Source organism: Molothrus ater, chromosome 7 (assembly GCF_012460135.2).
Source record: "Molothrus ater isolate BHLD 08-10-18 breed brown headed cowbird chromosome 7, BPBGC_Mater_1.1, whole genome shotgun sequence".
Classification (NCBI taxonomy): domain Eukaryota; kingdom Metazoa; phylum Chordata; class Aves; order Passeriformes; family Icteridae; genus Molothrus; species Molothrus ater.
Genome location: NC_050484.2, coordinates 10373211 through 10397973, shown reverse-complemented (window position 1 = coordinate 10397973; position 24763 = coordinate 10373211). Strand labels below are relative to the sequence as shown.

At 37.0% G+C, this 24763-nt stretch overlaps 1 protein-coding gene across 1 annotated transcript in view; it reads left to right on the top strand.

Annotated features, from left to right (window-relative positions):
• Positions 1-464: 464 nt before the first annotated feature.
• RFTN2 (raftlin family member 2) overlaps positions 465-24763 on the top strand; it is a 29395-nt gene continuing 5096 nt past the window's right edge. The window contains 9 exon segments of the mRNA XM_036386275.2: positions 465-875; positions 5761-5820; positions 5823-5943; positions 7694-7805; positions 9732-10044; positions 12938-13138; positions 15413-15534; positions 16653-16756; positions 22303-22381. Of these exon segments, the coding sequence (XP_036242168.1) occupies positions 737-875; positions 5761-5820; positions 5823-5943; positions 7694-7805; positions 9732-10044; positions 12938-13138; positions 15413-15534; positions 16653-16756; positions 22303-22381 (1251 nt within the window). The 5' untranslated portion in view covers positions 465-736.

Sequence of the window (24763 nt, the reverse complement as noted above, 5' to 3'; positions counted from 1 at the left end):
TGTGTTCATGTTGTTTTTGTGGATTTTTTTTTCTCTGTAAGAAAGTCCCTGTAGAAAGGAAATAGGAGCCAACTCTAAAATCTAAAATAAGGACTAAACAGCTTTTCATTTGCCTTTCTACCCTTTGAGATGCCAGAAGCAATTTCCTCTTGAAGCTGACTTCCTTTCTGGAAGTGATTTTCATCTCCAACCATGTTGAGGCTCTTTTCTCATTCTTTCTTTCTGACTAACTTGCTTTTTTCCTGTCTGACTTTCTACTGCAGTTGGGAATTTCTGGAGGTAAGTAATGACAGACAAGTTTCTCTCTAACTTTCTTTTTCAGTTCTTCTTCCCCCCTTGCCCCCCCTCACCCAGTCAGTCTAGAAGGACAAACAAAGCACTATTGGTGTCCTCTGCAAGAGAGCACTGATAGGGGCTGGCTGTAAATTGACGTGGCATGGAAAATCTCTGCTAGTTGGGAGCAGCTCTAATGTTGCTGCGAAATCCAGCCTACTCTTAGCCAAGTTTGTAGCGTGAAATCATCACGAGCTTACTGCTTCTATATTAAAAATGAATGGAAAGTACCTTTGCTTTTTGGTCTGGGAACTGGACTTTTTCTCTGTTTGGAGTTACAGCTAATAGGAAAAAAAAATCGAGGGGAATTATTTGGTTCCTTTTTTTTCCCCTGTAGTAAGAGCGACAGATCTTGCTGCTCCCCCCACCTTTTCCTGCGACTTAATCATTTGCAGATCTTGCCATGGGGTGCGGACTGAGAAAGCTGGAAGACCCAGATGATAGCAGCCCTGGAAAAATCTTTTCTACACTGAAGAGACCACAAGTTGAAACAAAGACGGATTCTGCTTATGAATATGTATTGCTGGATTTTACCTTAGAAGGTATTTTTTTTATGCTGTATCTTTACTATTTTGAAGTAAGAAGGAACAGGATTTAACTTCGTTTTGTCTTGTTTGACTTACAGTAAATCTTAGGCACTTTTATCAAAGCTAGCCAAAATGTAAGACTTTTATTTTGAAACACAAATCATGACGAAGGTTCTTACTTGTATAAAATTACAATGGAAACTGCTGAAGTATTTTTAACAAGCAAACTCTCCAAATTATACAACTGTCCTCGTTAAGGAAGCTGGCTAGAAACTGTTAAGAGATTTTTCCTAGTTTCCTGTGAGTCACATACTGCCATCCGTACTGGCTTTGAATAATGGTTGTCTGAATTCGGTGTGACGGTTCAGAAAATACACTGTGCCTGAGCCTTAATTGAATAACAATTTTTTAAATGCACTCAACTTCCGAAAACAGGCTGTCATTGTCCTTGTTTCTTTATGCAGAAGTAAGTCTGTTCCTTAGTTGTATATCAGGAGTAACTTCCCCTCTTACACCCACCGCAGTCTCTTGGTAGAAGTTTCTGTTATAAGAGTCTGAGTTTTGTCTTGCTTTTTTTCCCAAATGCTTTACTTGTAAGTTGTTGAATAGTCTTTTGAAATTGTGACTGAAATGAAACTAAATCTGTATGCATAGCTAGAGGCAGACAGTGCTCTGTGGGATACTTCCTTCCCGAGGGTGTCCCATCTCTAACAGAGCAACTCCCTGTTCCACAAAGTTGAAAACATAAACAAGCCCAGATGGCTGCCCTCAGAGCACAGACAGCTCAGTTTTACAGTCACTTCATAGTAACTTGCATTTTGTAGCAACCCAATCTACTGGAAATGCTTAATAGCAAGGATTTGAAGTAAATGCTGTTACTAGAAGGGTTGGATAAAGGGAAGTAGTGTAAGTCCAGGGTCTTAGTGCAATTGCAGGAACTTTTTCATAAACAAAACTTGGCTTTTGATGATTTTTAAGTGTTGTAATATTTTTATTTAAAATACAAGAGTCTTTTCATTAAAAAGATGTAAGATACTAATTGAAGATATATTCGCTAGGTGTATAGTACTAGATATCTAACTTTGTTCTGTTTATTTACACAAAAAGTTTCTCACTGTTTTTTTCCTTTTGAAGAAACAAAACTATCAAATAAGTAATGGTAATGTACTGGAAATAAAGCTAGACTACCTAATGCATGCATGGATTAGCTACTGATACAGGAAGGATAAATTTTTTGGAAACTGAAGAGCATGCAGTGCTCTTAAATAACCTGTGTTCCAGATAGTTTTGCTGTGTTTTCAAGTTACAGTTTCTAATAGTGTTTTATAAATTACTTGTTTTAAAGGTGGTTTTGACCTTTGAAGTAATAACCCATCAAACATGTGCAATTAAAGGTGTATCTCTGTTTTAATAACCTAGCAGTACAGCAGTAAAGATTCATTTTCGGTTGTTTTGTCTGATAATCAGAATTGCTTTGCTGCAGTGGAATTATGAATGTTAATAACTGAGATCAGTTTCAGATAGTTACCTCACTCTTTTTTAGATTTCTTACTGGAAGTAAGGGGATTTGTAAACAAAGATATCTTTCTGTTGAATGGTTCTAGATATGTGTATATAACCTTAAGTGGTTTTTTTTGAAGTCTCTATTTTTAGAGCCAAGATGAATACAGAAAAAGAACATGGTGCATATTCCTACTGTCTTGGAGGCATTTTTCAATTCTAAGTGTTTCTGAAATGGATGGATTGGCTCAAGTACTGTGGAGAATATACTGAGTTTTTTTTCTTTTTTTTTCCTTCAGTCAACTTGCTCATGTACTTGTTGCTCTTTGAATGTCCTTTGACTTAATTAAACTGAGAGCCTTTTATCACTTCAGACCAAAGTTTTTCCTCTGCTGTTGTGTATTTATGGCACTCATTCTACTTTGCCTACTTCCAGAACAAAGTCTTCCTCTGCATAGGAGATTTCTGTGTGCCCAAGTGATTTCTTGCTACTGGATCTTGCACCAGTGCAAAACAGAAAATCTGCACTAAATAATATTTTAAGGTCTCAGAGTAAACCATGTCCTGCGTCAAGATAACAGTATAGCAAGCATAAATGTGTTATTTCAATTCACTATGCCTTATTCAGTGCTTTATCAGGTATATGCAATGTGAAGTCAAAATGAGCCTGCTGGGGAAACTTTCAGCAGTCCCTGATGTTTTCTCCCAGGCCACGATGCAGATTAGGTCAACCATGCTGTAGTCTGAATTTGCTGGCTGGAGTCCCTGTACATCTTAACTAGTTATTAGCTGTGCACTGAACCTTGGCTTCTCCACTTCCTGGTCCCCAAAATGCTCCCATCCCTACTGTAAAAATTAGCTTTGAATTCCATGGAGGGTGATGGCCATCAGGGGAATCCCAAACAAAAAAAAAAAAAATCACAGCCAATCTTTTATTTTGGTGGACTGGAGTAGTACAAAGAAGAGGGAGCAGCGGACTCTGAAGTGTAATTTTAAATGCTGGTCAGTGACTGTAAATCCCAAGGTCTCAGTCATGAAGCATATCCCAATCATACAAACAGCTGCTATTTTTTGAAGTCAGTTTAACCAGAAAGTAGGGATAGTTTCTATATTTCCACTAAGCAGAATGCTTATGCATTATCCACTATCCTATTAGGGAAAAGAAAAAATATTGATGCAGCCTACTAAGATGACATGCTGTCAAGTTCTTGTCACTCTGAATACCAGTGTGAATATGTATGAAATACTGAGGATGATGACAAAACACCTGTCCTGCATCTGAGGCTTACTATGCAGCTGGAGAGTTAGCTGGAGTTCTTATTGCTACAGTATTTTGGATACCTGTTGAGAGCATGTCAAGAAGGAAACTTTTGTTATGAAAAAGGGTTTAAGACCTTTATAAAATCAGGAATTTGATGATCATATTGCATCATTCCTGCTTTTTTGGTCTGTGGGCTATGGAGCAGTTATTTCTCAATACGTGTGGCTCCTGGGTTTGCAAAGAGTGGAATCATGGGATGGGAGTATTACTAATGACAAAATATCATCTGTTTACAAAAGGGAAGCTGTGATACAGTGTCTGCCTGAAGAATAAGTGCAACAGCCCTGTCCTTATGACTGAGAATGACTGACAGCTTAGTTGATAGCTTGAATTTGCTGGTTATCAGCAAAAAACCATCAATATGTACGTTGGTGATAATTTTTGGTGGTGTGTGTTTCCCTGGTATAAATTGTTCTGGTTCTTCTGGATGGCTTTTCTGTTAAGGCTCTTACACTGACAAGCATAGTAGGCCACCATCCTTTTCCCATTAGTAGAAATTGGTATTAAAAAGCATTTGAGTGTTGTAAAATACTAGTTTCTGATAGTTTGTGGGTTTTTTTGTGGTCTTTTTTTAAAGCCCTCAGTAAGTGTATGTATGTCAATATTATCCACATTCTATAGTGTGAAAGCATTACAGAGGCTTTACAGAACACTACTTGTGAATCAGCAGAGTTCTAATTCAGTTTATTAGAATAAAATATTTGTGCAAACTAAGGAGTCATATCTCTGGTTTATGATAGTTAAAACAGTAGGATAGACAAAGTTAGTGACTTCTGTGTCGTAGGTCCTTAAATTCCTTTCTGTTGCCAACCTGCACTATAATGCAGATAGACAGGAGAGGGTAGGGACAAGAAATTAACTCAGCAAAGTGATGAGAGATTTATGTAATTGCATTTACTTTATTTTTTACTTCATGCAATTTTAATTACAGAATCAAATAAGAGTTAGTGTATTTAATTATTTTCAGTTGTATGGTTTGAAAGGGAATGTTCAGGGCAGCACATTACAGTTGCTTGTATATTGGAAAAAGTGTTGCTTAGTTTTAATTGAGGCATCCTTTGATGGAGATGGGCACTGATCTTAATGCATAGAAAGTCCTGCATAGAGGGATCCATGAGGATCCAGGCAAATAGGCTGCTCGGAGCAGGGCTCACCAATAGACCAGCAGATTTCCAGCCAGACTGTTTTGTTATCAGAGTTCCTAAGTTCAAAAGATGAAAGCTTTGGCAAATCTGTGCTGGCATAATGACTCTTCTCCTGCTATTTGTGTATGAGTATTGATTTCCTGCTTTCTGAGAGCATCTAGAGTTCCAGCTGTACTTGTGAGAAACAGGAATTACTGACCCATCAGACTGACTGTAGCAGAACATGTATCTGTTACCAGCATGGAGTCTTCCTTTTCTCTCTGCAAAATCTGTGGACCATTCAAAAAAGGTTCTCCAAGAAGTTTTCCCTAACAATAATGTATTATCCAGGTGCTGTCTATTGATGCAAAATGCCTGCACACTCTGAGAGGGACCCTCCTTAGAAATCAGTGCCAGCACAAGCTTATTTAGGTGATGTGTAAGTCTGTTGAAAAAAGGAATTGGGACTGTCAAAATGTCAACTGATACTCCTCAGATCACTTCTAAGGGAAAAAAATTAATGGAAACAAATCAATTGTCATAGGCTTAAATCTGTTATATGGGAATTTACCTGAAAACTGGAGTTGAAGGATACTGCATTAGTATGTTTAAAGCTTTGGCTAGACAAAATAGTTGCTTTGTTAAGTTCAACCCTATTATGTGTTTAGATGTTAACACAGCTTTTAAATCAGCTTGGCAGACCTTGATCAAACAGAAAATGTTGCCAAGTATGTTAAAAATAGATCGTATTAAGTTGTAAAAATAGGTACTTGAAGTAGTTGAATAGTGTTGAATCATCCGTGAATCTGCTTTTTCTTGTGTAAATAGAACTGTAGGTTTTAATAAATGGCTGGGGGGATAGGTTTTGTGGGGCTTACATAAAAGGAACTCACCCGAAGTGTTTGTAGACATACACAGTATCATGTGCTTCTCTTCTGCTTTCAATGCTTTTTAGCTTCTTCAAATCCAGAAGTTATCAGGATCAGTTCTGTGTTGGATATAGCAGCTCGGGTGGAGAGTATTACAGCAAAGGCTATGTTGTGGGAGCTGTGCATCCCGTTCTGCTGCCCGTGGGACGGAGGAGGAGCTTCCCTGCGAGTCACATGTATCGAGTGGTGCTCTCCCGGTTAAAGCTGAGGTAACAGGGAAATAACTTGAATACACTGATCCTGTACTGAAGCCATTTGTAAGTAGGCTGCTCAACATTCATTGCTTATCAATTTGAAATGAGCACCTCAGATTAGCCAGTTAGTAATGTCTTAAAGGCTAAGCACACAGTAAGCTAATGTTTCCTTTGCCTTAGTAAATATCCTAACAAAAATCCAAAGTGTAATATCTGTCTTAGAACTTGCAGCAAATAAAAGGTTAACTAAAATACTAGGAGAGTAATAAGCTGCTTTAAACTGTCTCATGCTTGCTTTTTCTTGGTTTTCAAAACTTTTGTCTTTCTCAGGGGAAAATGACATAGATTGTGAATTAATTTGTCAGGATAGTTTGGGTTTTTCCTTATTAAGAAGAAAATCTTCATTCTGGAGCAGAGGTCATACAAAAGCTTAGTTTTGACACTGAGGGAGAGGCAGGAGCTTGTTTATGTTCCAGCTCCATGGTCTTGTTTATTACTCCTGTTTTTACTGCATTAAAATCACTATGTGATCCTAAAAGCACATACAAAGCTATGTTACCATTCATTAGTTCCTTTGAATGCAGAAAAAATAACCTCTTGTTCTTATTTGGAATAACTAGAAAGTGGATTTCTCACAGCATTAAAAGCTGTGAATCTTCCCCTTCTCTCCTGAGTCCTTATGTGATGCACAAAGGTTCTGTCTTTATTTGAGGACTGGAAGGTGTGAATTGGAAGCTGCCTTGCTGCCACTGCAGTAATGCTTTCTCAAAGTGTTCATTTGAGAGAAATTCTCAAACCCTTTGATTAGACAAGCATTTTGGGGAGTATTTGCTGTTCATTCAACTTAACCTTTATAAATTCATCTGCAAACAATGTGAATGCTGTTCCTGTTGGCAAAAAGTTGAGTAAGAAAGCAAAATGCTTGCCCTGGAGCTGAGGCTTCCAAAAGCTGACACTGCCAGCACACAGCTCCCACAATTTGCCTTATCCCTGTAGATGTGGCATCCTTTGGAACCTTTAGGCCCTTAAATGGGTGAAGGATGAGACTGTAGCATACCTGTGAAACTGTGTAGGTTCCAGTTTCCTTCCCAGGTGCCATATGCACCAAGGCTGGTTGTGCTGTGGGCAAATACGCCTTCTCCAACCACTGTTTGGAAGGTCAACGTCTATATTTGAATGTCTAATAATTTCACTTAGAATTGATTTTCTAAATGAAATTATTATACAAAGAAAGCATCAAATAAAATCCCATTATTATTGGCATACACTAAATATTGTCTGACTAATAACACAACTGGCTTTAGATGAAACATGAGTACTCTTTTGTAACTTTAAATTGAAGTTGGAGTTTGTCAGCTTCTATTCATGGTGTGTTTTTTACAAAACCGAATCTGCTTTATGCTTACTAAATTTATAGTGTAAATGTGTGTGTTTTGCATTGTCAGAGATTTTTGCATTTATTTATTACAAAGGCAGAGCTGTTTGTCAGTAAAGCTTCATTTCCAAAATATCTCTCTGCATGGTCTTCAGATGAAATTCCTGTTAAATATTAATATTCTTATCCTGGCATTGAAACACATAGTACCTGTCACTTTGTGTAAGAAACAGAACAAAACACCAAAACCCACTGACTTCTAAATAGTATGAAGAAGCATTGTCAGGATTTCATTCATAACTGTTCCAAAAGAAAAGAATTCTATATGCAAGCATTTGCTCAAGTTAGCAGCAAATTCCTGACAAAGACTGCTTTCTTTCTGTGTTCTAGCCAGAAGCACGCAGCACCCAGAGGACAAAGGCACCCCAGGCTGGTGATTGAGGAATGTCCTTTAACATATGAAACACTGACAAATGAAGTAGTGAAAGAACTGCTAGAAAAGGTAAGGGAGGTTGTTTCCAACTTCTCTTCAGATTTTTGTTTCTGTTATAGGTCTAAGTTACATTTAGTGGTTGTGGTTTTAGTTTTGTGTTTGTTTTATAGAAGTTACAAAACGTCTCTCAAAATGAGAAAAGAGTTACTTTTTGTCATGTAGGACTAAATATCTCTGTAAAGCTTTGGAAGTCTTCACTGAAAGTGAAATCAGGCTCAAGCTCAGTTATAAAACACTTGTATGATATGTGAATTTTATGTTTTTCTGAGTTCAGTACCCAAGAAGAAATGTTCTTTTCTTTCTTGAACAAAAAATACAACATGTATAGAAACTATAATAAATATTTACTTGGCACAGCTTTTGAAAACATTGTATAGTTACAGAAAACTTCTACTGGAATGCAAGTTATAGTTCTAGTTCTTTTTGTGTTCAACTTCCTCTGCAAAATTGAAGACTTGCTGTAACAGGAAGCTATTGTTATTACAAGAGTTAGTGGTATCTTTTGTATTAGTTGCCAAGGAGGGTAGTAGAAGAAAAAGCATATTGGAGATCTTTTTAATGATCTTTGAAATTTCGGGAGTTGTTTGTATTTTATAAATGGCTTGTTTTGACTTTTTCGGGTTCTTCAAATGTAAAATGTGATTACATTATGTATTTATAATATATATATACCTGTTCCAGGTTGGTGGTGTAGTGTAGCAGACAGAGATTAGAAGGAAAAACACACTTGAAATGAGCAGTGATGGAGTCTTGGAAGCATATCTGTTACAGAAGTAGTATGTGAGAATAATTTGATTTTTAAATGCCCTCAGTTTTAGAAAGACAGAGCCATTAATCCAGTCAAGTCTTAGTACTTTTTTTTTTAATATCTGAAACAATAAAACTTTGTGGTGTTTCAGCAAAAAGATTTTCGTATTGTCGGTTTTTCTGTTGCTTGTTAAATTTAAAACTATTTTGGCTGTCCTTGAAGCAGCAGCTCTGTATATATGACCACAGTGATTGGCATACTGTATCATTGCTGTACATAAATAGTGCCAGTAGATAGACTGAAGTGTCACTATCATGGCACCAAAAAGGGATTGCAGTACCATTAGTCATTTGATCTTTACTCACCCTGGGGATTAATAGTTTATGTGAGTAAACTGAACAAAGTTCCTTCCCCCTCTGCCCTCACTTAATCCAGTACTTCCCATGTGATATCTTCTTTCTGAGCTGAAGCTCCTGTACTTTCCTTTGAGGACTTTACTTCACAGGGGAGCTTGTAGTACAAAGTGTCAGTGGGGTCACCTTCCTAAATGGCAGCACTCCTTAACCCAGGGAAAAAAACCATCTCCAAGAACAGGCACATCCCACAGATGGCAAAGATGTCACGGTTGTGCATTGAGACTTCAGTGCCAAGAAGACACCACTGGCTGAAATAGGAGGAACTTCATTTGCTTCTAGCCCCCTCCTTACTGTGCTCCTCCACTGTCCTCAGTAATAACAAAGCTGAGCAGCCTCCAAGGGAGCCAGGGGGTAATGACTCATGGCTCATGAGAGAGATACTGACCTCCAATATTACAGAAGTATTTTTAATATGACTGGCATCACATATTTAGAGAAATACTATTTATTTTCTTACTATACTGCTTATCAATAACACACAGTAAATAAAGTACTTTGGGTTTGTTCTAAATGAAGGATTTTTGTATACTCTGAGGTCAGTACCAGTGTTGGCCACCTTTCTTGGCCTGACTCCAAAGACATGCTGGAAAACTTCCATTTACTTTGAAGCAGGGGCAGGATCAAAGACAAGTCACCCTTCTGTAATACAGTGTTAGGCCTTTATGTCTACAGCAGTTTAGTAAAGTGGTTCATGTATGTACAAGCTGTAAAGAAGAAAAAGGTCCATGCAATTCAAAATGACTTTGCAGCTAAATTTATGTTGTATTGCAGGTTAATGAAGCTGCTAAAAGAGGAAAGAAGTTTGTGGGATTTGTAACACAACATTTTCCTCATCCTAAAGCCTGTAATGGAACAAGTGCAGATGGAGGTGCAGAGCTGGAATCCACGCTGGGCAGAAGAAATAGGGAACACAGAAGAGAAAACTTTGAGGAAAACTATAAAAACTGGAATGAAGGGACATTAAGTGGTCACTCATCTGAGAGTGGGATAGAGGAGGAAATGCATGGAGAAAGCAGACTGTTAGAGGATTCAGATTTCCAGTTTGGAAAAGAAGTCAGCCCTTCTAAACCACGGAAAGGAGATGGTAATAAATGCTGCTTGTTTGTTGCAGAAATAAGGTATTTTATTGAGGCATTGGAAAAAATAAAACAGCATTTTCTGTTGTATCAAATACTGGTTTTGGAAGATGCCTCTGCACATGCATATGTAAACGTATACATATTTCTAAAAGAGTTGCCAATAAAAAAAGCAGAAGGAACACTCACCTTCTGTTTTATGTATGTGAGCTGTAGTAATATATTAAAATGATATTTCATTTTCATATAGACTATTGTAGATGTACTGTCAGAATTCTAGTTTGCAATTGAAAGAAAAAAAGAAAACCACGAACACCCCAAAATCGCCCACAGTGTAATTGTGGCTTGGTATGTGGCACCTTTCAAGGTTTTTTGCTCAGTGTGTGTATAACAAACATGTGGCAGTAAAAATCCTTCCTTTTAGAAGGATGCAATTGTTATAAAATATTTTCTGCAGCGCACACGTAGATATACTCAATATAAAATTACAAACACGTAATGATTTCAAAGTATACCTTGTGATTCCAGTTGTGCCTGTTTGAAAGATGACAACAAAGAGAGCCCCTTCCAGCTAGAGCCATAATTTTACATGCTTCCAGGCAACTCACATAATGTACACCAAATAAATCCGTTCATAATGGATTCTTTCTGGTTAATGTGCCTTCAAGAAGTGTCCTGAAAGAGATGGCTGAAATTAATGCATTGACCATGAAATCGAAGACAATAATTGTTACAAAATGAATTTCTTAGAGAGAAGTAAGCACTGGAAGTATAGGAAGGAAAAGCATAATTGAAAAAATGTTGATGCTGTGATAGACAACTTTGTTGTAGAAGGATGAGGTGCTTGGTGTAGTCTGTGCAAAAAATGGTCTGAAACATTGACTTCTGGTACTGAAACTCTTAAGGCCTCCTGGCTGCTAAGAGGAAAAGGTAAAAAGAAGGAAGTAATCTGAGTAAGAGAACTAATGCAAGACAGAATTGTGTGGAAAGCAGGCAGCATGAAACTTCCATGTCAGGCCGCATTTCCTGATGAGCCAGACATGTTTTAATTGCTCTCAAAAGCAACCTTTTCACTTTGCTGTTAAAGCAGCTCTCCAGTTTGTAGACTGTGAGAATAATGACTCTAAGCACAGAGATAATCAATGTCACTCTTATTTTTAACACTTGAGTAAAAGCAGTTTTTCTACAAGTGAGCCTTTACAGCATAATCTGGTAAAGCTTAACTCTTTTCTTATGGCTTGAAATAGTGAGTTTGCTGTGTATTAGCAGTCCTGTAAGGAAGAAGTGGAAAACTAGGCTTCTGTTCAGGAGCACTGTTTGTACAGGCTGGTGTGACCAGGTAGATCACCAGCCAGTGCATCGCCTACATGCAGTGTTCTCAGCAAACTTCAAAAAGCTTTGGCAAGGATATGCCAGGTTTCTCTATACTAGTCAAATAGAAAATCACTGGAGTTCATAAGGTAAAACTTCTGGAAACTTAACCACCTTTCTTGGTCTATTTTTTATGTAAAAATCTTTTTGAAAAATGCTGATGTGAGTTTTCCAAGGCAGTCTTGCATGTGTGTAGGTGTACTGCTATGCCAGTGTGCCACTTCCATTTACCTCTGCTCAAAAGAGGCAAAAAACTATGTCTGAGTTATAGATTTGGGGATTGTAAGTATGAATTTTACTGTTATGTTGCTTTTTGAACTATTTTATTGAATTTTGACTATAATACATTGCTTGCAGAGGTAAATTTCTGGTAGATGTGAGGAATTGAATAGTTGTATTGGGAAACAATCTCCTTTTTCTGTAGAATAAGAGATTTTACTTCAATATATATTAAAAGAAATTAAGGTTTGTCAGGATAAACAGATCACTTGTGATGTAAGCACCTGTGAAAGTGATAAAACTGTATAAAGAGTTATCTCTTACTAAAAGTTCAACATTTTGTTCTGAATTTCCCCTATTCTAGGCACCTGATGTCACCTGCAGTGGGTGTAGTAAGGCTTCTCAAAGCAGAGAGGGATTCTTTCAGATTACTTAGAGTACAAATCCTATTTTGGAAATTTCTGTTTCTGGAGCCTAGAGAAACTAACTTCTTAACTGGGGTCATCTAAGCAAATTCCTTTGTTTTGACAGTGCAAAAACTTTGATATTTAAAGGTTGGTTTGCATTGATTTAGGCTGACCAGCAGTATTAAGCAATCTGAGAATATTTCTGGGCAGCTGCTTTGTGTTACTTGTCTGCACCAGTGACACACAAGTGTATTTGTAGAACACACTCACATAGTTAGGGTTTCATAATTTGCACCACTGATTTCCTAATATGCTATGGATATGTCAGTTTTTAATGAGTGCTTGCTTGTGACTGGTTTTGTTACAGCACTGTATTAATACCTAGACAGAAAACCAATTTGAGGATATGTTGGTTTTGTATCTTTAACTTCCACTGATCATCAGTTACTATGGGAAAATCCCAGTGAGCAAGTAATTACACTGGTACTTCAGAGATTAATGGGTTAAAGTCAGTGCAAGGCATTCCTTGCATTGCTTAGAAAATCAGCTTTTGTTTTTATAGTTGTAAATATTTGTAGCCAGAAGTTCCATGAGTGGCAGAAATGAAGGCTGTTTCCACTGGTTTCTCTAAGTCCTTGTATGTTTTCTTTATGCAAACCCCAGCTACCCAAAGAATTCAGTGACAGCCCAGCTGTAAGAAGTTCACATTTTCCTTATATCCCAAAGTGTACCTCCCCTCACACCTTGTCCTGTGTGTGTTTAGGTCTTAAGCGGAGTAACATTAAGAACCAATTATTAAAACTGTTGCTTAGAAATAGAAAATGTTGTTAAAATAGGAGATTAGTAATGTTACAAATTTTGGAGAACTGTCTTTGAGGTTCTTTCTTCCTTTCTCTCTCCTTAGACAAGCTCTATACAGTCTTCAATGTTTTTGATGATGATTCTACCTGCTGGACCTACCATGAAGGTGTTTTGTCAATGAAAGTAACAAGAAAGGGGCCAGTTGTTAGTACACTGGAAGCAGACTGGCTAGAATTAACTGCATTTTATTATAAACAAGGATTGGCCTTAGTTGATTCTTTTGTACACTGGGAAACTTCTAAAGGTGAGTACTGTCCCAGGATATCATGAAATTTCTGCTTGTTTACATAGAACTATGTAATTTAAAAAAAATATTATTCTATTTTGCTTCTTGATGGGAGGGTATATATGTGAGCATGTCCAGGTGGATCTGTAACTGCCCAGAAAATAAATTACTCCATTACTCCCTTTTAGGTATCAGATTCCACAAATTTATAATAGACCAAGTAATTGAAATTCTTACTTTGTTTTATCAAGTTGACAATTTCCAAAGCAGCAAACTAGAGTAGCTTTATAACAAAATAAAGCTCTTGTGCTAGTTCTTCTGGTTTGGTTTGTGCTTTTTTAAGGAAAAGACAGTGGGATGAAAAGTTTAGAACTCTTGAACACTGCTGCTGTAAAATATGTAATTGAGAGTTTGATTTCCATTTGAACTGGATTTGTCTGAAAGCCAGAGGTTAAAAGTGTGCAAAAAAGTGGTAACTACTGTTGTACAATTGCTTGAAAAAAAGTGAAGAGAATTGTAGTTCCCTAGTGTTAGGAGTACAGACCAGAACAAACTGAGATGATTAATAAATTCCAAAACAATTATCTATTGTAACGAATGTTGTTTGATAGCAAACCTACACTGTATACTTCACTTAGGTGATGCTTTGCTTGGATTTGTACTGGTCTTGCTTGTATCAAGTTGCAATTTGATGTTCCTTTATAATTAATTATTGCAGTGCAAGTAAGCAAAATACACGGTTGCAGTAGAGAAAGGTCTTGTTAAATGTTAGTTGAAAAGGCTCCAGGGACCTTAAACAGTTTTTAGCAATGCTCCAGATGATTAACAAGTGCAATAGATAATGAATAATGTATTAAATTGGCTTTCATAAGTCATTTTGTCTTCATTATATTAGGAGGGTAACATTACTGTCAGTTTGAGCAGCTACTATATTTACTATGCCTTATGCTTTTTTCTGATAATTTTGATTTAAAACAATATGAACTCTTGGATTATTGAAGGCCTTAAATGAAAAAAACCTGCAAAACATAAGATCTTTACAATTTAAATTATGATTCTTCAAAAACAAAAGCCTGACACTAATGACAACTCTTCAGTTTTCATTGCTCTCCACGGTTTTGAGTGTGAATCACTGTGTTTCTGTAGCTCTGCAGTAAATTTAGTGACTCAGAGGCACATAAGCTCATCAATGTAGATTTACTTCTGATGGAATTTGGCAGCTAGTCCCTCTCAAACTGCATATTTTGTGCACATGAACAGTCTAATGCCACAGTTTGTAGCAGTCATCTTTTTTACTTTGAAACTGTTACTCCTTTTTATTGAAATCAGTGGAACAACCAAATTTCCTTCGGTGGAGGAGAGGTGAGAATTCAGACTTGTTTTCATTATAAAGTTTTTTTAGAGCTGGAAAAGAACTCTCTGGAGATCTGTTACAGTTCACTGAATGGTGGTTTTGCAGCTGTTGAAATTAATCTTTGCAGCTGTTGTCTAACAACAGTTTTACAGTCTTCCATTCCCCACAGAGAGAGCTGTCTGCTCTTCTTTGTATGAATAATTCCCCATCTTTAGTACCCAGGTAATAACATATCTCATCCAGTATTGGAGGGGATTTAATGCTGATATTCTGGGGATTACATGATTTTGCTGTACCAATTTAGTTGGTTAGTCAGCTGTCAATGTAAATCTCCACAAAAGGCTATTCTCAAAGGCTGTTAGGAGGAGGAAAACCAGAAACTGAACCAATATTTGATGCACAGCTTTAGTTTGGGCCAAACGGATGCTACCGGCCTTTGACATGTGAGTCAGGGACTTGTACTCCGAACTTCCTTCCCATCAGGAATCCTCCTACAATTACTTGCTTCAAGCTCTTCCTGTGGCCATTTATGTATCTAAGTGGCTGTAGTTGAACTTTACACTTCATGGTTCACTCATTTTTGTGCTCTCTCCCACCACACCAAAAGCCACATGTCTTGTCAGGAGGACAATATTGAAATTCAGAAAAAAAAGGTTGTGCCCATCCTCTGCAATGGATATGTTGAATACAGGAAACTGGAATTCATACTGGAGTGTGGAATGGGTTAATGCTTTTGAGACAGTTGTTCACAGTTCAATTTGTGTAGGAAAAAAGGGGATTTTAATAGTAAGTTGACTTGCATACTCTATAAATAAGAAATTAGAGTTTTCTGAATAATTTCATTTTATTTAGAGAACTGTTAGTTGAGAAAGAAACATCTTGTGTACATCTTGGTAATCTGTCAACCTAAAACTTAATGCTTATGTTTATGTTCACAGGGGATTATTTGCCCAAATCTTTAGAAGGATTATTTATCTATGAAGAAGAAGGTGCTGGGGTTCCAGGTTCTACCAGGAAAGGAAATGATGCAATAGTTGTTGAACAATGGACAGTCATTGAGGTAAATAGGTGATGATTTAGCAGTGCTATTTCCTACTGGTATTTTTCTTTGTTTTTTCCTTTAGGGTGCTGGTACCAGTGTTCCATAAACATTCAGGATGGTTTCCTGAAGTCACCTGCATAGGCTTTACTAAAGTCCCAAATGATAAAAATTAAATCAGATTTGTGGGCATTGGTAAATGTACATAAAAGAAATATGCCAGAGGAATTCTGGCCTGACATTTGTAAATGTTCATACCTACAAGTACAACTACCAAAGAGAACGTCTTGGGGTTTTTATGTGTGTTTCAGACCAATTTAGGTGTAATTTCCGCAAGTGCGGGTCACGTTGATAGTGGGAAGTGTTTTTTAAAAAAGTGGGAGAAAACAGCTAGAACTAGAAAAACAACAAGAGAAAATTGATAGTGAATTAATTCAGTATGATGTTCAGATATATATTTTTATGAAAATTTTACTGCTAAATATGAAACACTTGGGTTTACTAACAAATTTACTACTGGTGTAGTAGGTTACAGAAATGAAATTACTTAAATTACTCTTTAGAAATATATTAATCTTCTAGGATTTTTAGTATGAATGACGTCTAAAAGCAGTTATTGTTGGATCATGTTGTTGGATTTTCTTTTGAAATATCCAATGATAAATACATTTACACATGTGAAAAAAATTAACATCAAACTAAAGACTTGTATATTTAAAAAAAAAAGACCACCACCAAAAACCCACCAAAACCTTAAGTATGTAGCTAAGTGAAATGCTTATCTTTCATATGTGGAGTAAATAAAAATGTCAGTTAAGACACCTGATTATGGTGCTTAAAAAGTTTTAGGTACTAATTTAGCAAAGTGACAAGTTTAATGAATAAGATACTTTGAATTATGTCTTGATGAGTCAGGGCTCATACCTAATGTTAATAAGTTCTGTTTTCCATGGATTTTGTAGTCTTGAACTTTTCAAGTTGTTTTCAGTTTGAAATAATGAATCTCCACCAAACACAGCTTGATGTCATCTCAAAGGATTATCTCATTAAAAGTGAGAGAGGAGGTGTTGTAATTGTGTAGAAATGCCAATAAAACCTGTACAGAGTCTCTTTACTACTTTTTATAATTATTAATGTAGGGGTGTGAAATTAAAACAGATTATGGACCTTTACTGCACACGCTGGCTGAGTTTGGATGGCTCCTGACCTGTGTCCTGCCTACACCAATTGTACGACATGACAGGTACCCAAACTCTTGATTACAGCATTCTTGGTGTCTATGGCTGAGAATTATTAATAATTACTTGCATACTTAAATGTAAAAGGAAGAAAAATGCTGATGATGTTAAATGTATGTAAAGCTTGAGATGTAAGTAGCATTTTCATGGCGTGCTTTGCCACATCTGCTTAGGACTACTGATTTCAGTGAGTCTAATTCTAAATTTAAAATACATTGTGTTAATCTAAGCATGAAAGATTTTAGTTAGGAAACTTTTTATCACATACCCAGTCCACAGCAATGAGGTTACTCATGCTTCAACTAGAAACAAGTGTTGAAATGTTTCACTAGTTTAGGACCTTGGTGAATGACTGATTTAGACCATGGCAAAAGTCATGTTGTCACAAGACAGTCACGGAGTGTTTGTTGCAAATTAGGGCAGAGAATGTGCTAATCCAGCAAGTTATTTGGCTGTTTCTCTTCTCTAATATAGACACTATGGTTCAACTCAAATATAGTACCAGACTACTGAATTTTGGGTCTCTAGCTGTAATGTTTATTTAGAGCATTGATGGGACTCTCTTCTACATAAGAAGAGCTAAATTGCAGACCTGGATTCCCCATAAGGCTCCAGGCTTGCTTTTTTCTTTTTTTCAATTCTTAAATTACCCCCTTCCCCTGCCAAAAGAAAAAAAATACAACAGTAGATCAAGAATTTTTAATGCCTCCCTTCTCTCTTTTTTTTTTTTAAGTTCTCCACCCATTAGATTAAGACTGCCAAACTTCAAAAGCAAACAAATGTATTGAGACAGGGCTTAGGGCTCATTAACAACTGTGCAAAGAGTGGATGACTTGAGTAATCTTTGGATCCCAGACCTCACTGTGTTAAATCAAGACAGCATGAAAAAGATGTGCATGAAAGATTCTAAGAAAACTGTTGCAAGAAATTAGAGTTCTGCTTAAGTGATTTGACATAATTAAATCAACTCACCCCATGTAAGAAGGAGGCTTTAGTGATCAGGAAGTAGGTGTTGGGGTTTTTTGGCAGTGTTTTTCTAATAGTTGACTTTTACCAACTGGTTAAATGCAAAGACAAAAGAAGTTGTGGTAAAATATGGCATGTTCTGTAGCTTTTTTTTTTTTTTGAGTGTCTCTGTTTTGCTTTCCTCTGGAAGAAGTGGTTTCCAGAATATGAAACAAATGGTTATCCTTTAATTTCTTCAATAATTTTGTAGTCTAAGTGTATTAGCTTTCAACATGGTGACTTATAGACTATATGAACAACCAGGTTTTCATAAACAGCTGAAATTTTGGCCAAAATTTGGGACTTGAGAGTTAGTCTTCAGAATCTGGGTTTAATCTTGAAGAATGGCAGGGAGATTTCAGTAGTCATGGTGTGTTCTGAGTCATAGGATGAGAGAATATTTAACTTCCAACCTTTTGTGTCCCACAAGCAATGTAACTGAACCCATCCCCACAGGGTTTGGACAGCAGGGTCAGGAATGTCCTGAGCAGCTGCTGAGTGACACTCTGGGAGTGTCAGCCCGTGCTTGCAGCACATCAAATGGTGCTGGTTTGTACCTCAGAGATCACAGAGCCAAGGCAGGGCCAACTAACAGAGGCAAAGTGCTGTAAGGGAAAAAAAAACATAGTATGTAGTGCTGTAGGAAGCATTAACCGATTGATTAGGCTGGGGCTGTTCCTTGGATCAGTAAGAATGTACCAGGAAGATATTAGGTCTCAAGCAGTGCTGCATCCCAGATGTGAAACAACCAGAGCATTAATAGCAGTGTCCATGCTAAAGGGGTTGTATCCTGGCCAAATCTGAAACTGGATTCATTTTGTATCCACACCAGAGTAACTCAGCCTAATAAAAACCCTTTGTTCTCTGGCCTAAATGGTTGAGTAGGTCTCTGTATGAATTGTCTAATGCTTGTTATCCCATTGTAGCTTGTGAGTTACTCTTGGAAGAAACAGGATGAATCATGCTTTGTGTGCCTGTAGTATATCTCATATACAGCAATTCAGTTTGCTTAAAAAAAATGAAAAAAGCTTATGAACAAGAATTCCTAATTAGGGATTGAGAATTCATGAGAATCAGAAAATTGTCTTCCTGTTCTGATAGGCTGAGTAGTGATTGATAACTACTATTTTTAGGCATTGATGTTGGTATTTAAAGAGGAGAAGAAATTCCTGCATGGTTACTGTGTGTCTGCTATGAAAGATGCCATTACTGTGGTGGTGGTGGGTTATCCCAGGAATCCAAAAGTCTTAATAAAGAAGGACACTTTATGCTGCTCAACAGCTGGTTTTTTCCCCAGACTCAAAACTCTGACCTCAAAACCCAGCCTGAATATTAAGAGGTTTCAGAAACATTGAAGAAACTAAATAAGCAACAACTTGGAATGATCTGACAAAATTATGTTTTCATGTTTACTTTTAAAATAGAATTTTTGCATAGCATTTAAAGAAAATCTTATCTATTATCCCCATTTTTACTCACTGTAGTATTTTCCTCTATTCTGTCTTCCTTTTCTCCTAATTTATTGTAAAACTTTTCCTCATGTCAGATCTTTTGTGAGTATTTGCTTGTAAATTTTTAGTACAATATTACCATGAGTTTGTAGAAGTCCATACATGTTTGTCATTGAAAACTAGAATTACTTTTAAGGCTTTTAAAATTTTTCATTTAATACAACATTTAAGCCAGGACACTTAGTATCCCAGGCTGGTGTCTGTCTCCAAACTGAAAGTCTAGATGCTACCCAGTTCCAAATAAGTGCAAAGTTATATTTTTTGAGAAATAAAGATGCAAAAAAAGGCTGCAAAAAACCACACCTGCATACATGAAAATAATTAAATAATTTATCTTATTCCCTCTGGTCATTTTCAGAAAATCTTGTCTAACATCTCTTCTAAGTGTTTTTTACATAAAATATTCGTGCATTAAAAAATGGATCTGTAAAAAGCAGAGCCCTTGGCAGTACTACTGAGCTTGTAGCTTCATGGTGTTTTGGAGGACTTAAATATCAACCTGTAAGAGGACACAGTTTCACCCATACAGCATAAGCAGACAAATTGCTGGTGTTTCAACAAAAGAGTCTCTGTTGCTCTTCACCACTCTTAAAAGAAGAGACAGGAAAAAGGCTTCAGCAGCCTTACTCTGCAGTGACCTTTATTTCCCTTCCCTGATTACTGTAGTCCCTGAAATGGCCAGGGCAGGCTCTGGGCAATGCACTGCAGAAACACTGACTTTATGGTTATTCATTTATCCTGGCTCACCACTTCATCTGTATTTTCAAAATGCCCTGACTTATGAGGCAAAGAGGGGATGTAGAAATGTGAGAGAAACTGTGGAGCTTCCCTTGCTCTGAGCACTTTTTCTCATTTAAATTCTGTGGAAATCCCACTGTCATTGAGTTCTTTGTGAATTAAGCTCATAGCTGCTTTGTCGTGTGCAGCATTTTAATAAGGTCAGACTTAGAAATTTGTTAATTTACTTCTTGTCTACTCACCATCATGTCCTTTTTCTGTTCTAGTAGAATTTGTACAAGCTGTAGCTCAGTGTTTGGGTTTTTTTCTTTTCTCTGAAGGAATGCAGACACTGTTACAAAATAAGCCTTAGGCTCTTCCCCATGCCAGAGACTGTGCTCAGCCTTGTTGCTTGGAAGAGACATTTTTCAATTGATCAAAAGAGACATAACTGAGGCACAGAGAAATACCTAGCCAAGTGGAATAAGGTTGCAGGATTGCAGATTTCCTTGTAATGACATAAAATCCAAACACTTTCTTTTAATGAATGCAAATAGTGAGGTAGGGACTTTTAGAACAGGAAACCTTGTTAGGCTTAAGGAAATGAATGAATTGGTTCTCCTGCATTTTGTTTTTCCCACAAGCTGGAGTTTTAGTTCTCTGTTCTCATCCAAGGAATACATGCAAAGATATGCCGTGACCTGGGTTGAGCCAGACTGAAAAAAAGACTGTGAGGGTCCAAACAGAATCACAAATCCATCATCACTAACCATAGATCTGAGTGGCTGTTTATGCTGAGAATAGTACTGGCTTGTGTACTTTCTCAGAGCTTACTTCCAGAAGCTTTACTGGGGCAGGCTGTTGACAAGCTCTTCTGAGCTCATAGGAGCAGTTCTAATCCCTGGTTTTTCTTGGAGCAAGTCCCTGATGTTAAATGCAAAATAATTTTCAGTTGTGAAACCTGCACCAGTTGCCTTGACTTCATGTGTGTGGTGGTTGACCTTGTGACATATCCATACTGAAGTAAAAGCTTACATTGTTTTAGTAGTTCTTAGTAATGTTATGCGTAATAACACAATTTTCTAGTTGATAGAATAGATAGAATCATAAATACTTCAAATGAACTGCCATCTCTTTGGTGTTTCTGTTTTGCTACTTCTATTTAGTGCACTCTTAAATCTGTAGTCACCCTTTGGCCAGACAATTTCAGTGTTTTACTTTATATGCTTAAAGATCTTATTGAATACTGGCCAAAAGCAGCTCAGGGGAGAAGAGCTTATAAAAATGTAGTATCTGATATTTAGAAGAAAACAGAATTTTTAAAGTCTTCTTATTCTGGAGTTCTTGTCTTGAAATTGTATTACATATCTTATCAATGTGGTGACATGTATTTCTGGTGGAAAGGTGATGGAAATACATTAAAACTTAGAGGATGTATTTACCACCACTACTAAGGGGGTGTAATGCTTATGAAACATCATATCAGTAATATCTGGTCTGGGGAGCAACTTCACTTATTGTGTTTATTTTTCTACAAGAATTCCCTTTTGGGAAAAAACCCAACACCTTTGCTTTGTGTACCATAACAATATTAGCATCTGTAAAAGTTCCAGGACTGAAGTTGCTCTTCTTTTTTTCCCTCCTCTTTATTTTTCTTACCAAAATATTCTTTTGTCCTGCCTATGCTGGTACCTCCCTCGTATGAAACACCTGGTGTCATTCATCTCATTCTTGATGCAAAGCTTATTAAAACTGAGCTGAAGCCCTTTATCCATAGGTGGTGAGGCAGCAAGCCTATCCTGCTATGTCAGTTAGATGACATTTTACAACTTATATTTAGCACTAAATAAGTTTCATGCCACAAAGTATTGAGAGATTTGCTGAATGGATCTATTAAGATTGGGCCTGGTTGTTGTGATACTAATAGGTAGTAATATGTTGTTGTATATTTAACAGTGGAGATCAAGTTAAAAAAAGACTTGTGAAGGTTTGATTCAGATGTAAATGTGCAGACTTGGATTAAAAGCAGGAGCTCTGATATTTAAACTTTCACGGGCACACATGTTAAATAACTCTAGTCATGGTAATACAAGGTACTGGTCTGTCCATATTTTCACGTGTACCACCTTAACCTAATCCTATGCCTCTGTTTTTAAAAATTATCATTATAGAACCATTGAGGAATTAATAAACTGGATAATACTCTAATCTGTCCTCTTCTCACTTGTGAACTTACACCCTACCCTAAAGATAACTTCAAATATGTTAGTGACAATTATTGCCTTTAAAACATGGAAACTATTTTCTTTAAATTTTAGTGAAGGAAACCTAGCCACAAAGCAAGTAATTTTTCTTCAGAGACCTGTTATGTGGAGTTCTGCTGTCCAGACACCAGAGGTGAGTAACATTTTTGTGGTATTAATATTAAAAAAATTAGTACTTCACATAATGGTAAGATACAGAAAGAAACTAGACTTGAGAATTAACAGGGGAAAGAACTGGCAGAACATGGTTTCCCTGCAAATAAGTTCAGGTTTGTGGATGTTTTTTGCAGCTGGATCACATGTTATTTTTTTCCTCAGCTGTTATCTCTTAACCCATAGAGGAAAGCATGGGCAGGCTAAAAACCTGTTTTGTGCTAAGGAATTACTGTGTCTCAGGTGAATGTGTTTGGCTATGCTGTATTTCCTTGGAGTCTTTAGGGAGTCTGATCAAAATCCTGCATCTCTTGCACATGAAACAGAAAACTATTTTGACCTTCAAAACGTCAACTTTCACATTTTTTGAAGAAAGGAGTGTTAAGCTATGCTCTAAAGGATACTATAACCTGCAGGTTATCAGGGTGAAGGGCTGTTGTTGGGCATGAAAATGTGTGACAGAGATAGAGGCTTTAAAATTTCTGCAGCTGAACCTCAACAACTGCAGGAATTGCAGTTAAACCTCAACAACCTTGTCCCTTTTGGGTGGAGGTTGTATCAAGTGCTTTGAGGATTAAGTGACTGACAGTCTCCACATTCTGCTCCAAGTCAGTGTCACAATTACTGCACCAGCACACTGCTGCAGTAAATCCTGCTGTGGCCAGAGAAGGGGGAAGTCCTGGTGGGCTTTTCTTTGCCAGGTCTTTTGACATACTGTGATGGGTTTCCATTTTTGGTTCTTTCTCATTTTCAGTAGCTGGTCAGCCTTTCTCTATTCAACGTGTCTTTCCTGTGATAACCTTAAGCAGTTAGGAAAGCTATGAATGTTTTCACTCATGTCCAGCAGTGAAGTGGTAACTTCACAAACTCATTCATGGCATATAATTATATGGCAGTGATACCTAGCTATTTCTTTCTCTATTTATATGAATACTTCCATAATTCTTCAAATTTCTTGCATTTCTATTTGATCTTTCTGTGTTTTTTTTTTTTACTGTCTGTTCAATGTGTTGCCATCATCTCTGTTTTCCTTTGTTTAGTGTTTCTAAAATATACTCTTCCTTTTTTTGTTCTTCTCCAGGCTTCTGCTTATCTCCAGCCTAACTTCCTTCTCAGTGTGTCCCCTGATAATTTGTACTTCCATGCCTGGAAGAACTTGCCTTCAACATGTACACTTCAAGTCCTGTTTGTTTTTGTCTCTGCCACTGTCTCAGTTCCCAGATAGTTCTTGTATGCTATAATTTATTTCTTCATTTTCAGAATTGGAGCTTTTGCTTTTTTGCTCTTCAAAGTTCTGTGTAGTCTCCTTTGCCAGTGTCTTTATCTCTCTCCATTCATACCCTCTCCTAAATTCTGCCAGTGGAATTTTTTTCCCTAACCACCCACTGTGTCAAAAGCACCTCCAGCTTTTATCTTTAAAACCTTCTAACTTCCTCTCAAATGCCTGACTTTGTAGCCTTTACTTTTTTCCTAATTCATTACTGAAAGTATGTTTTGGACCACAATTTTTGATAGCAACATTGTAAATATATAAAGCAAAATCATGTCAGCCACAAAATGATGGTTTTCCTGATGCTTTCCTACTTCTTTACTAGTCTGTATATAATAAGGGCATGAACTCCTGATACTTTTTCCCTTGGTAAGGCATAATATCACTTCTAACTATGTGTCTCTTAAAAGGCAGTCTAACTGTATGTCACAAGTTGGATTCTGCCAAGAGATGTAATACAAACCAGTTCTGTAAAAACATTCAGTGTGAGGAACTGATGAATCTTTGAGACATGGCTTAAATTAAAAATAGGAAGCATTGTACTTACTGTTTAAATTCTTTCACCCTGTTGTAGGGTGATGAGCAGCCTTGGGTATACAAATAAAATGTGTTTTGTAGTTGTTTTATTTTGTTGGATTGGGAAGCGTTTGACTTAAGCCATAAACGTACTCAAAGTAAACAAGAAATAGCTGATTTGTAGCCATTTACATCAGGATTTCTATGTTTGAAGTCTGAACAAAATGTGTTTTTTCAGTACCAGTGAGTGTTTTCCTTCTCTACCAGAAATTTCATTATGCTGAGGTCATTTAGCTTGGGCTAAATAGGTAACTGAGGCTGAAGCTGAAATATTTAGCAGAGTTACATTTTCCTTCTGTTTTGCCAGTGATGTTGGTTTTCACCATAATTTTAATCCCCCATTACTTGGTCTCTTACTGGGGAATGGAGTATGTTATGTCCTCACAGCTCATCTCTGTGCCTTCCTGTGTATTTGTGGGGCAGTGAGTTATGGCCTGGCTTATGATTTATGTGATAGTACAGAAGCATCTTGGGTTACGAGGGCTGTACTGTCTCTGTGGGCTTTCTGTTTGTCAC